The 12,433-nt window shown below is 35.8% G+C and overlaps 1 protein-coding gene across 1 annotated transcript in view; it reads right to left on the reverse strand.

Annotated features, from left to right (window-relative positions):
- OXR1 (oxidation resistance 1) overlaps nt 1-12,433 on the reverse strand; it is a gene marked incomplete at its 5' end in the record, with an annotated part of 123,141 nt that overhangs the window by 29,198 nt on the left and 81,510 nt on the right. Inside the window, 3 exons of the mRNA XM_079533990.1 lie at nt 684-852; nt 3,980-4,767; nt 8,474-8,658. Coding sequence (XP_079390116.1) covers nt 684-852; nt 3,980-4,767; nt 8,474-8,658 — 1,142 coding nt within the window. The remainder of the gene's footprint in view (nt 1-683; nt 853-3,979; nt 4,768-8,473; nt 8,659-12,433) is intronic.

Consider the following 12,433-nt stretch of genomic DNA (forward strand, 5'->3'; position numbering starts at 1 on the left):
GTGTAGGTATTTATACAAGACTATATCTGATAGATTTTTTTTTGTTTGTTTGTTTGGGTTGTATTTTAGTTTTTAAGCTCCTTGTTTAAAAGTAATTACAATATCTTAGGGGGGAAGAAAAAAACACACATTTTCATGTTGAAAATAAGTTAGTTTACTACCAAAAGATCATTCAAAAAATCCAACACTATCAGCGAGGGAACATGGACATTTCATTTAAACATATTTCTAGTGGATGTGTTTAAGCTGCTTCTTGAGGGGGCAGGGAGGAAGGGAACAAAACAAAAACACCCTGTGCTGCACTTTGTACAGAAGAACTAGATGGAATACTTGTTTTTTAATTCAGAGCTCAAGACAACTATTTTTTCCAAGCAGTATGAAGCGCAGACAACGACGAAGCATTCCCTGCAAAACTCACTTCTTACACAAGATCTCACTTAATTTAATCTTTCTTTCATTATTTACTTGTTACAGGGAGTACTGACCCAACCTGCAAGTAACTACGCAAAGCTTTGATATGGTAACGAGGTATTCAGTACAAACCAATAATCAGTATTACAGAATCACAGAACATCCTGAACTGTTGGGACTTTTGTGTTTCTTTATGCACAGTCAGTAAAGACTTTAGAACAGAGCAGGGGGAGGAGAGATGTGGAAGACCTACAAGTCCACCTCCTTCTTACCTTTCTTGAGGAACAGCAAACCAATATTCATGTTTTTTATCCCTCTGAGCATATTGTTGCATTGATGCACTTGCTTGTGAGACGAATGTTTTTCTCATAGGTTTTCCAACCTTGAGACACAAAAACTTGTGAGATCGATGTCTTCGTTTTTCTTTCGTAAGGGAGGAACCTATTAGTAAAGAAAAATTAAGCTACCTACAACATACAATATTGCTTAACAGAATGACTAGCTAATTTCCTATACATAGTAAGTACATAGAATGAGTAAGCATAGGTAATAAGAGATGAGGTAATATAAGGGCAGGTAAATACTGCAATCTTTTTTGTTGTTAAGATGTATCATTAGCAGAACTAACTTCACAGCACAGCATATCTGGACATTAGAAATAATTCTGCTTCTGACCTCAGTTCACATTAAGTTGATCATTCAACCATGCTTAAAAGTATTTCAGAAGATACTCTCAATGCATATCCCTCAGCACTGATTCAGGAATAGCTCACACTTGAAGACATACCATACTCATGCCAAAGATGACAATGTTAAATAAGTACATATGCAGACATATCTGCTATTTGCTTCTCCTACAAGGAAGAGAAATTCTAGCAATGCTGTTGAACAACAAAGATGAATTTATTTTGTTAGCCATTTCAAATGTTTCAGATGTATGACCATCACTTCACGATAAAGCATACCAGAATTTGCAGCATGGGATTCTTTCTGCTATTGCTATGAGGTTCGTTCAATTAGAAATAACTGTTCTCAAGGTTGGGATTGTCAAGTCAGCATAGGGTTAAGGAAGAAACCTTCTCAAAATTATTTCTTTGAGAGATCAGTCACCCAAATCCTATGACACATGTTCCATCCATAAGAAAAAGCTTTTTAAAGGAGGGAAGAAAAAATGGAAGTTTTCAGAGTTCTGATAATCAGCTATAAGCACAAATGATGTAGCATAACATTGGTGTTACATGTGCATATGTGTTTCAGTTCTCTAAAAGACTCACCTGCTATTTACAGTTGCAATCTACCTTCAATGACCATGCAGAATACTCATACAGCAAACATCACCTTTTGATCTACAAACATCTCAACAGTATGCTTTCTCAGTCTGATTTTCACCATAAAGTTTATAAAACTGCACCGTTACTTAACATGTACTTAATTTTCAGTAATATTTTAGAATTATTTTTGCACAAAAACCAAAAGATAATCGTATGATTTAAATACACACAAGACCCAGCTGTTCCACTGAATGTGAGTGTGAACTTTGTCACTGTGTAAGGAACTCTGACCATTATAATTTTTTAAGGCACCACCTACAACTAGTTTCCAGTTGTTAATTTTAGAGCATCACAAAGAAACAAGGAAGAATACATGAGTTACAAAAATTCGGAGGCCTTTTTAGCTACTACAAAGTGTTAGTTATTATGTATCACTTGTTCAACATTCAGAACAACTAACACATCGTTAATTTCTAACCGAAAAACATTTAATTTTAGCAAACAACAAATGACAGTTTGCAAATCCTAGGTGCTCAAAAATCCCACAGAAGAGAAGAAATTAAGAGCAGAAATTTAAGTCCTTGCTACGTTCAGAAACAAGGCAGCTACTTAGGTGACAATGATAAAAAAACTCTTATAGGACTAATTCAGAATTTGAGATCAATAGATTGGACATATTTATGGTGAAAATCTTTTAATGAGATAATGTACTGCTAACAGAGGTGTCTGAAATTTAGTGTTTGCTGGCTTACAAGTTAAGGAACAGATCCATCCTCTTACTCTGATTTTTATCTAAAATTGCTTACAGATGAAACTAGTACAAATTGCATGAAATTTCTATCTAGACTATGAAATAGAAATTAATGAATGCAAATAAAACAGTAAATTTGGTAAGGCAATATATGCAAGCCAACAGGAAATGCACAATGGCCACCATAAGGCCAACTTCTATACCTACGTTTCTGAGACATTTTTCCCCCCGCAAGCACTGTGACTGCACAGTTCATTCTGTATGAAAAGCTTACAGTATCACCAAATGAGAATCTTCAGGAGAAAAAAAGCCACGACAAAAGTATTCAATATTGCTGAACCACAGGTAAATATTCAGTTGTAAGAAAAGCAGCTACAGTGGCAGAGTATATTTGTGTTCACTTTTTTTTTTTTTTTTTTTTTTTTTTAAAGTCATAACCAGCAACTAGTTACCTAACATTTTGGCTAGACAGCTTCCTTAATTATTTAAGATACAAAACCAAACCTATTACATAATGATGCTACTGTAAATCTGCTCCAAATTCAGCATACAGTTACTTTCTTAACTGGGGGAGAAAAAGAAAGAAGTCTGAATCACTCAACACAATCTCCGATTACAGTTATGAAAGAAAACAAGTTGACCTCCATAATCTCTTCAACCATACTCTCTTAGCATGTGACATATTAAGTTTTCTTTAGAGGTCTGAAAATACTGCACAATTCAAATGATTAGTTTTGTTAGTAAGATGATAGAGTATCAGAAAGTAACAAAGAATTTTGTAAAAAGAGATAATACATGAAGAATCACCTCTGAACTATTACTTTTTAAAATAAATAGAAATTAAATCTCTTAAGCTTTAAGCTAACTTTTGATTAACAATCCTAGGGATTCATCTTCACAGAAGAGTAAGGCCACTCCTGTAAACCTAATGATCCTAGTTTCACACATTATTTTTACCACCTTGCTCCTATTTACTTTGAGAAGTGTTTTTCCTGTGTTCAGCCTTGATCTTGTCAGCATGAATGTAATACAGAATATTAGTGAATCTTCTAAGACCAATTTAAGCCTCTGTGCTGCGTTAAACCTCCAGTGTTTGCTGCTCAAAACATAAAACTTAACAAGGTATACAAGACACAAGTGAGTTTAAAGTCACTCCTTGAAATTCACTCATACACAAATACACCAAGTCTAAAACTAAACTCTAAGCAACAGTTAGGTCACTACTAATGAACATTTTTGATTCTGAGCTCTATAGTGACCTAATCATCATGGATCTAATTGCATATGTTTGTTGAAATTTCCCCTACAAAATGATACCAATTTAAATAAAAATAACCTTGGTAAGGAAAAGGGTCAGTAAAGGTACCCACATTATCAGTTTCCTAAGCAATATCTTTCCACTGGTTTATGTAAGAATGGGTAGATAAATTTGCACACTGGTGAAAAATAAGCTATATATGGGGATGTGTTCCACGGAGTGGAAAGTAAAGCCAATTCTCAAGAGCACACATGAAGGCTAACACCATATCCATAAATACTGGCTCACCTTCTGATTGCCCATCTCCTGAAGTCACAGTTTTCTGACTAATATCTTTTTGTGAATCCTGCTGCATATTTTCTCTTTGTTGTTTGGTTTGTTGCATAGTATGGGACTTCCAGAGTTTGCGAAGTTCCTCAACTTCTGCCTCAGAGTCTTGAGCTTGCTCTTTCTCTGTGTTTCCCTTCCTAGTTGGCTCTAACTTTTTAGAGTCTGTGGTACCTTCACAATGCGGACATTCCTCTCTCATCTTACTCTCTGACTCTTTTCCTAGCGTGGAGTCTCGATCTTTGCTCACTGGTGTCTCTTTGTCACATTCTTCACTAACATGCGATCCTTGCAAAGACTGCTGAAAGCTGTTCTCCATGCTTTCACTAGATTCTTGTCTACTCTTTACAGACATCTCTGCACCTCCTGAACCCACGCTGTGGGTATCTAACTGTTTAACATTCACAACCATTTCAACACTAGATTTTAAGTCACTGCCAGCTTCTTTCAAGTCCAAAATGGTTGTTAAACATTCTGCACTAGTTTGGTTTACTGTTTGGACAGATTCTGATGATGCCCCCGAAGATTTGTCTTGTCGAAGCTCATCTGAAGAAACAAGTTCCTCACGTATTGGAGAGAGTTCTGATTCTGTGAACACATCTTCTGAAAGAGACTCCTCTGTACTCCTCGGAGCAGTGCTAGCGCTGTCATTGCCTGTATCCCCAATCCTGGAATTCATTTCTTCTGTATTGCTCTTTGCGGCTTTCTTGGAATGGCAAAGTTCCCTCACAGACAGCTGTTCTACATCTCTGTTGAGCAAGCAAGGACATTACGATAGCAGGTGACTTTTATGTCAAGCTTTTTTTCTTTAGTTTTACTAAATACCAAAAAAATACATATTTTAGTATAAAAAAAATTTCCAGCAAACATCAGCAGTAAGAAATATGTGTAAGTATGCTTGCATAATATTTAATAGTAATCTTATGGCAGACCTTTCGACAGTATGACATAGATGCAACTCCCAAATTTCACATTACTTCTGCAAAGAGAAGATCTTTTGAAACCAGAGAATTCGTGTGAGATTCTTAAAGTGTAAAACAAAAGAAATGAAGGGTGGCAGAAGGGGCTGACAAACCCCACACAACCCTCATCTCTAGAAGTAGATATCCTCCACAATCTTTAAAGGTTTAACTATCAAAAAATGTATCTCTGAACATCTGTTACACTTAGCATCAACTTTACACCCAGCTCCCTGGTAAGACAATGCAGAAGTCATTTAGTCTAACCTTGCCTCAACTAGTCAACATAAAACAACAGGAACCATCATGGTGTGTTTTATCAAGATCTTACCATTCTGCCTCTAGAAAATAAACAGTGATTAATATGCTCATAGAATTGCCTGGGTTGAAAAGGGCCACAATGATCACAGAGTTTCAACTCTTCTGCTGTGCGCAGGGTCGCCAATCACCAGACCAGGCTGCCCAGAGCCACATCCAGCCTGGCCTTGAATGCCTCCAGGAATGGGGCATCCACAACCTCCTTGGGCAACCTGTTCCATTGTGTCACCACCCTCTGTGTGAAAAACTTCCTCCTAATATGCAACCTAAATCTCCCCTGTCTCAGTTTAAGAGCATTCGCCCTTGTCCTATCACTATCCACCCTCATAAACAGCCGTTCCCCCTCCTGTTTACATGCTCCCTTCAAAGTACTGGAAGGCCACCAAGCTAAAATCAGGTATCTAACTCAGATTATCACTGTTAAGCAAAATAAATCCTGAACTAGTTGCTGCAACTCAACATTCTGAATAACAGACATCAGGTGTTGACAAGGAGAAAGACAAAAGCACACGTGTAAGAATTTATTTCCCATGCGAGAAATTATCCTATTCAAAATTGCCTTCAGAAGTAAGTCAACTAGAAATCTCCAGGTTTTAGAAAATGAGAAGTACTAGTAGGCTGTGAACTTGCTCAACTTTATCTACATCAGAATTCATATAAAAAAACCTGTCGAAGTTTTAGCAGTACACAACCTTCATAAATAATCTGTCATCTTTAAGCATATTTTTGACTTGAGTTCTAAAATGCAGATCCCTTGCTACAAAGCACATTAGATCTCCCATTAGTCTCAAACACTTAAGAATCACAGAATGATTGGGTGGACCTCAAGGATCATCAAGCTCCAACCCCCCCACCACAGGCAGGGCCACCAACCTCCCCATCCTGAAAAAGGATAGCTCCATTTCACATCTCAACAGAACTTTTAATTTGAGTTACTGATTTCACTGAGACATCATTGAAATATAGGATGTTCACAAAACATCCACATTCTCTTACTCAACATTCAATGTGAGGCTGATGTTAAGACTGTGCTAGCTCAGATACTGACATTAAAGGTCTTGTCAGAATTAGCTATAGCTATAAATCAGAAATTTGAATTTCATTTTCCCAAAACTTTACAGATATGCCTCAGATTTTCATGGATGTAAGGTATAGAAGAGCTGGAATTGAAAAAATGCTATATTAGCTTCCTATTTAATAATTTATAAAATTGATAGAATGATAAGCATATAAGATTGCAAATGAAATATGACTTATCAAGTATGTTTTCTCATTTCACATGCATTTATATTAGAGGCAAAACAAAACAGAAAACACATGTACTATAGAAGTAAAAAACCTGCAATGTATATAAGGTAAAGTCATGAATCAAATTTAAGTCATTAAGAAACCAAATAGGCTGGGGAAAAAAAGACTTGTTTCGCAACTGCAATCTTCTTATCCAAATAGTTAGACTAAAAAAGTTCATTGTATCTTAACTTCATTACCTGCACTATATGTTAATGAAACTAGGCACTAAGATGAACCATTTTTAAGTGCAATCTGGAAAATAAAACTCCCATAAATGAGCAAACGAAGCCATGTTGAAACACCAGCCTATTAGTATGTCTCTGCTGAGGCCATGCTTTGGAAAAAAAATATACCAGTTATTTCTTCTAGATGTCAGAGCACTTCTGATCATCAAGAAATGTGCTTAACCTGTTACCTCCAAATGGAGAACTCCTCCATTTGAAAAGTCATTTTTCAAAATTGAGTAGCTTTATACCTTAGATCTCAGTATCTTTAAGCCTCAGTATTGTTAAGCTACCATCCCTTTATTGAAGATGGTTACGTTTTTAATAGCTACGTCAAGCAAACAGCTTTATTCTCTCATACATATATTGATACAATTTTGTACACTTGCCTGTAGTTAGATGGTTAAGTAGCCTGCACAGTTGTGCTTTACAGGCATGTAAATGTGCCATGATTTTTTTATTTCATCATTTTTTACAGATGTTTTAATATTCAATTTGTACTATTTCTGAGGAAAATGTAAATAATAGGTATCTAAAAACTAGGTAAAAAAATGAATAAAGATTTTTTTATACTGCTGTTCAAAGAGAGCTTTGAATGCCTACAACAAACACCTGCAATGAAGGCTCATCAATCAAAATTCATCTTGTTCACTTCAAACAATTCTAGATCACAGAGTTTTTTGTCTAGCCAAAAAGGGAAAAAATATGTCATAAAAACACTAGCCTTAGAAAACTGATCTTCTAGATACTTAACAGAGTGAGAAGTCATGAATGTTACTTGGAAAAGTAGAAAGTGCTACCCAAAGATTTACATCTAAAGCTAAAGGTTGAGCTTTTCTACTCTTTGCATGGTACCTTTCTGCTTTCTACTCTTTCTGTGGTACCTCTTGCCATTGTTCCCACCATCAGAGAAAGTTAAAACCCATCTATGTGGAAGAGATTCTATACACATAGGTTGCTCCAAAAGTAATGCCTCCTATTTCCATGCAAAGTACAGATACAAAGAACACAACAGCACTATCTGATAGAGAAAACTTTTAGCTACATAACTTTATCTTTCAGTACAGTCACAATCACTAGCTATGCATTTTCACCAGTGATGAGTAAGCAGCCTAAATACCACACTTGCAAAATTCAACACCAGCAGGTGACCCAATGTTGCCACAGTTGAAGCACATCACGCACCATCTCAGAGTACTCACATCCACTCTCCGGCTTTCTCAGCATTTATGTAAATATTACTGAATGTCTATGAGTGCATTTTTTTCCATGAGGAATTCAATGGGAAACTTTTATTCTATTCACACTTCCACATCAGACACCACTGACAAGACTGCCCCTCTGCGGCCATCTGTCACACAGCAACAGCATGCAGTGGGATATTCAAGGGAAGATTCAACCTCTACTGCCATTCCATGAACATCTGCTTCTGACATTGCTACGTAACATAATAAAATAGAAGACATTACTTTCAGAGCAGCCCTGACAGTATAGCAAGCGTGAGAAATGAGGACAAATCAAAATTTCTCCAAGACCTGTTCAAGCCAATCTTCAATGTTCTTAAGGAAAACAAAAAATGTGTTTGTGTGCTAGCTTTGTATGGTCAGCCATTAGGACACAGTTCATTTTACTCAAAGCTCATTTACTATACTATTCTATCTTACATGCTTAATGAATCCTTAATTTTGCTGTCCATAATTTCCTTATACAAAGCAGCTGACATCACTTCTTCCATGGGACACATGATGCCATACTCTTCACAGCCATTCTCTTGGACAAGAGGGTCCATTTTATGAGGATCAAACATTATATTATTTGGCGTCACCAGCAGCACACCATTGACTGTACCCTAAAACGAGAAGGAAAAGTAGTGGTAAATTTTATCCTTCATATTTCAGCTTATTTATTTTTTTTCCCCCCAGAAGTGTTTTCTTTTTTTATAAACTCTTTAAATAAAAATATGAAGTGCTTATAAAGTTTTCTTGCATTATCTGGAAATAGTTATTTCTCTGGGTATACAAATTAATGACTTCTGAAAAAAGTCAACAAACTTTGCTCTTATTTGTTCTTAAGAATTGTTCAATAGTGCTGAAATTGCTTGCAACTTAATTAATATGCTAGGCAGCTCATCCAAGATAAATACACATTTCTTAGAAAGCTACAGGGCTTCTTGCTTTTTTTTTTTTTTTTTTACTTAAGAAGCTACAAGCATTTTTCATCCCTGAAAAAAAATCTGAATCTTAACTTTTTTTTTTCTTTTTTAAATATTTTGAACAAAGTCTCATAAGCAGTCATTTCTCTGTTTTCTCACTCAAAGATGACAGCAGTATCTGATACAACTCAGTCCAACTTAACTGACCTGTAGATTGATTGGACAGATAGATATAATATTTTCAAATCTAGTTCCATTCTACAATGTTTTTGTTGTTGTTGTTGCTTATAAGATACAGTTGCATTAAGATGCAGTTTTGGATGAATTTATCACAATCATATTAAAACCTACTTATATTCGTGTCCTGCATTATCTTACAGTTAATACTCAAACTATGAGAAGTACATTCCTCACAGAATGTAAACATGAAGCTAATTTACACAACAGCTGAACTCCCAGCACAAGTTAGAAATACCCACTAACACCACATTGCTCACTAAGGAAGCTCATAAAGCCATCAGAATAGTGAAGTTTTATCTTTAACTGTGAACCAAAGGAAATGGAACCATTAGCAGGATAATAACAATTCTTTAAAGAACTTGGATCATAAGAACTTCACAAATTCATTTTTTTTTTTTGCACGAGAATCACAGGAGACTTGCTTCAGATACAATTTTGAGACCTATCAAGAATTAAGTAAATATCTTGTTCACTGATAAATCATCCACAATGGCCACAAACAGTGCATATGAGATTGCTGGTTTGCAGTTTTGTTTTAAAAACACATATCAGCACAGCTTAAGGTAGAACTACATTTATTTCTATTCACATAAACTGATTTCCAGCACTGAGATGGCTGATGATCTTCACAACAGAAAAATTAAGATGTTACGTAGTAAGCAGAAAATTATAGACCGCTAAAAAGTCAGCCAAAATAAGTATTAAATCCAACAACATTGACCAACGATATCATTTATGGGGAAAAAATGAAAGAGATTCAAAAGCAGCTCAAGCATCTACCCAGAAGTCTTTTGAAACATTATTCAACGCCTGGTCAGGTTTTACACGTGTGACTTTGTTCAAGCACAAAGCATATGCTAAGGACTAAGTCAGCAAAACACATTTGCATAATTTCAAGATTTTAAGACTCTGAAATTGTCACTATTATTTCTTCCCAAGCTTTCCAAACACAGTATATTCTAGAAATATAATTTCAAGGTGCATGAAGGAACTCCCAAAAGGATAATTGTCAAGTAAAGGTTTTAATTTGTTATATCCACTGTGGCCTGAAGAAAAAAAAGTTACCATGACTGCAAAAACCACTGCGTTTACTCAGAAGAGCAACTGCTTTTTTAAACAAATCTGGTCTCCATAAATTATGCAAACAAAGCAAAAAGCAACATCGCTTCCAGTTCACTTGTGGTATTTAATGAAATAATATAAAATCTTTTATTGTTTAAATAATCTTTTTTTTTTTTTTTTTTAATAATCCCTTAAAATAAGGTCTGATCTACATCTGTGCCATCACATGACCTGTTTTTGATGTATTGGCAATCCCAGTGTTTTGAGACACTATGGAGACCATCCAACCTTCATTCGAACAGATCGAAGCAGAAAGAAACTACTGGGCACAAATTTTGAACAGGTATCAAATGCTATTTTTAGAGCTGTTACTGCTTCAGAGGAATACCTTTGTTTGAACCATTTAAGTATTTGAAAGCCTGAGCACAGAAACAGAATTAGTTTCATTGACAGTTCTAAAAGTAGTCTGAAGAAAGACAAAGTAAACTAGAAGTCTCCACTACAGCTGAGCATAGGAATCAGCATACTGTGACGGATGAACTGGTGTAGTGTTGTTTTGTTTTTTTAATATGCTGCGTATTTCTAATTTAATAAATAACTTATCAAACAGATTGATTATAACATTAAAGGTCTTTCCTCACCCTTAGTAAAAGCAAAGAGTTACCCATTCAAGATTAACTCCATGATCTGAACAAGATTATGTAAGCATTTCTTAATAGCAATTTCAGCCAAGAGGATGAGAGGATCCAAAAGCCTAAGCAAACAGTGAGAACTATCAGCATTATTAAAGGCAAAAACTATTCATGATTTTCACTGCCCATGTGCAGATTTTCAAAATGTGTGGAAAAACAAAACAAAACAAAAACAATTAGGCTGTATGACTGTTCTAGCTTAACATCAACATTCAATACCAGTTTCTAAAGATCTATATTAGTAAGAGAAATCAGTAACTAAATTCACGAGAAGACTCTTCATTCCTCTAAGAGTTTGTCTTTGCTTATTCTCTCTATTTTGTGTGTTAGGACACACTGGTTTTCAAAGTATCAAAGCATGTGACACTGTACAGAACTTTGGAAAATGAAGAGAGAACGTTCTTGTAACAAGGAGTAAAGTCTCACAGTCAACAAGTCATCAGTGTCAAATTCCCTGACTTTATTAAAAAAAAAGAATGAAATCCAATGCTTTATCTGTGCTCTCAGAAGCAAATTAAAGGAGTGTTTCAGCTGACAGTCTCAAATATTTTCTTACAAAACTAGTAAAAAAAAATTAAGTGAATTTTAAATTGATCATCTGAACATTAGATATGAAAGGATGTGTACGGAACTGATCACTCATGTCTTCTCCTAATTTCCTTTAACTTGCTGTCAAGTTAAGAAAACCTCTCTCACCCTCCCCAGCTACCACTGGTATGGTTTGTTTGCATCTTAAAAATACAAAAGACATCCAGAATTTAAAAATGCATGTACACACTCCTATCTCCGGGACTAACCTGAACATGTCTAAACACCACAAGGTACTATTCATTTTCTTCATACCAATCAGACACAGAGGAACAGCAGACACCTTGTCTTCTACATGCAAATAAGTGTAACAACTACAGTAGGAAAACAAGTTTAGAAGACCTTGTAAGAGAAAGCTTCCTAGCACACTCAGACCTAGGACACCAGGCAGTTGTCCTTAACATGGAACATTCCAAGAGCCTGCCTCTGAACCACTTTTCACTTTTCAGTTTTAATTAAGCAGACTGCTTAAGACATCTTTTTCCTTTTCAATGAGCAGCACAAAAAACCAAAAACCACAGAAGAGTACTTTTCTTCAACACGGATACTGAAGAAACCTCAGTGTCAGTCTTGTGGAAGAAGCAAGCAGAGTGGCCACTATAATGGGCGTGCCTATCTACATCAAACAGTAAGCTGAAGTGCAACCCTGCAGTGCATTGGTTACCCTCCACAGATGTACTGTCTGACTATGATGTGGCATATTCATACCACCCAATTTCTAGATGCATCCAATACCCTTTATCTAGCAGTGGCCATAACTAGATTTCAATTGTTAGGACAATTGTAGTAGGGCAAATATTTCCTGGTTCAATTGTGATACCCCAAGGAATTCTTGTGTCCATATCCAGAGAGTCACAAGTGTGACTAATTACATGAGACACAGAACAGTC

Source organism: Tetrao urogallus (genome assembly GCF_951394365.1).
Source record: "Tetrao urogallus genome assembly, chromosome: 3".
NCBI lineage: Eukaryota > Metazoa > Chordata > Aves > Galliformes > Phasianidae > Tetrao > Tetrao urogallus.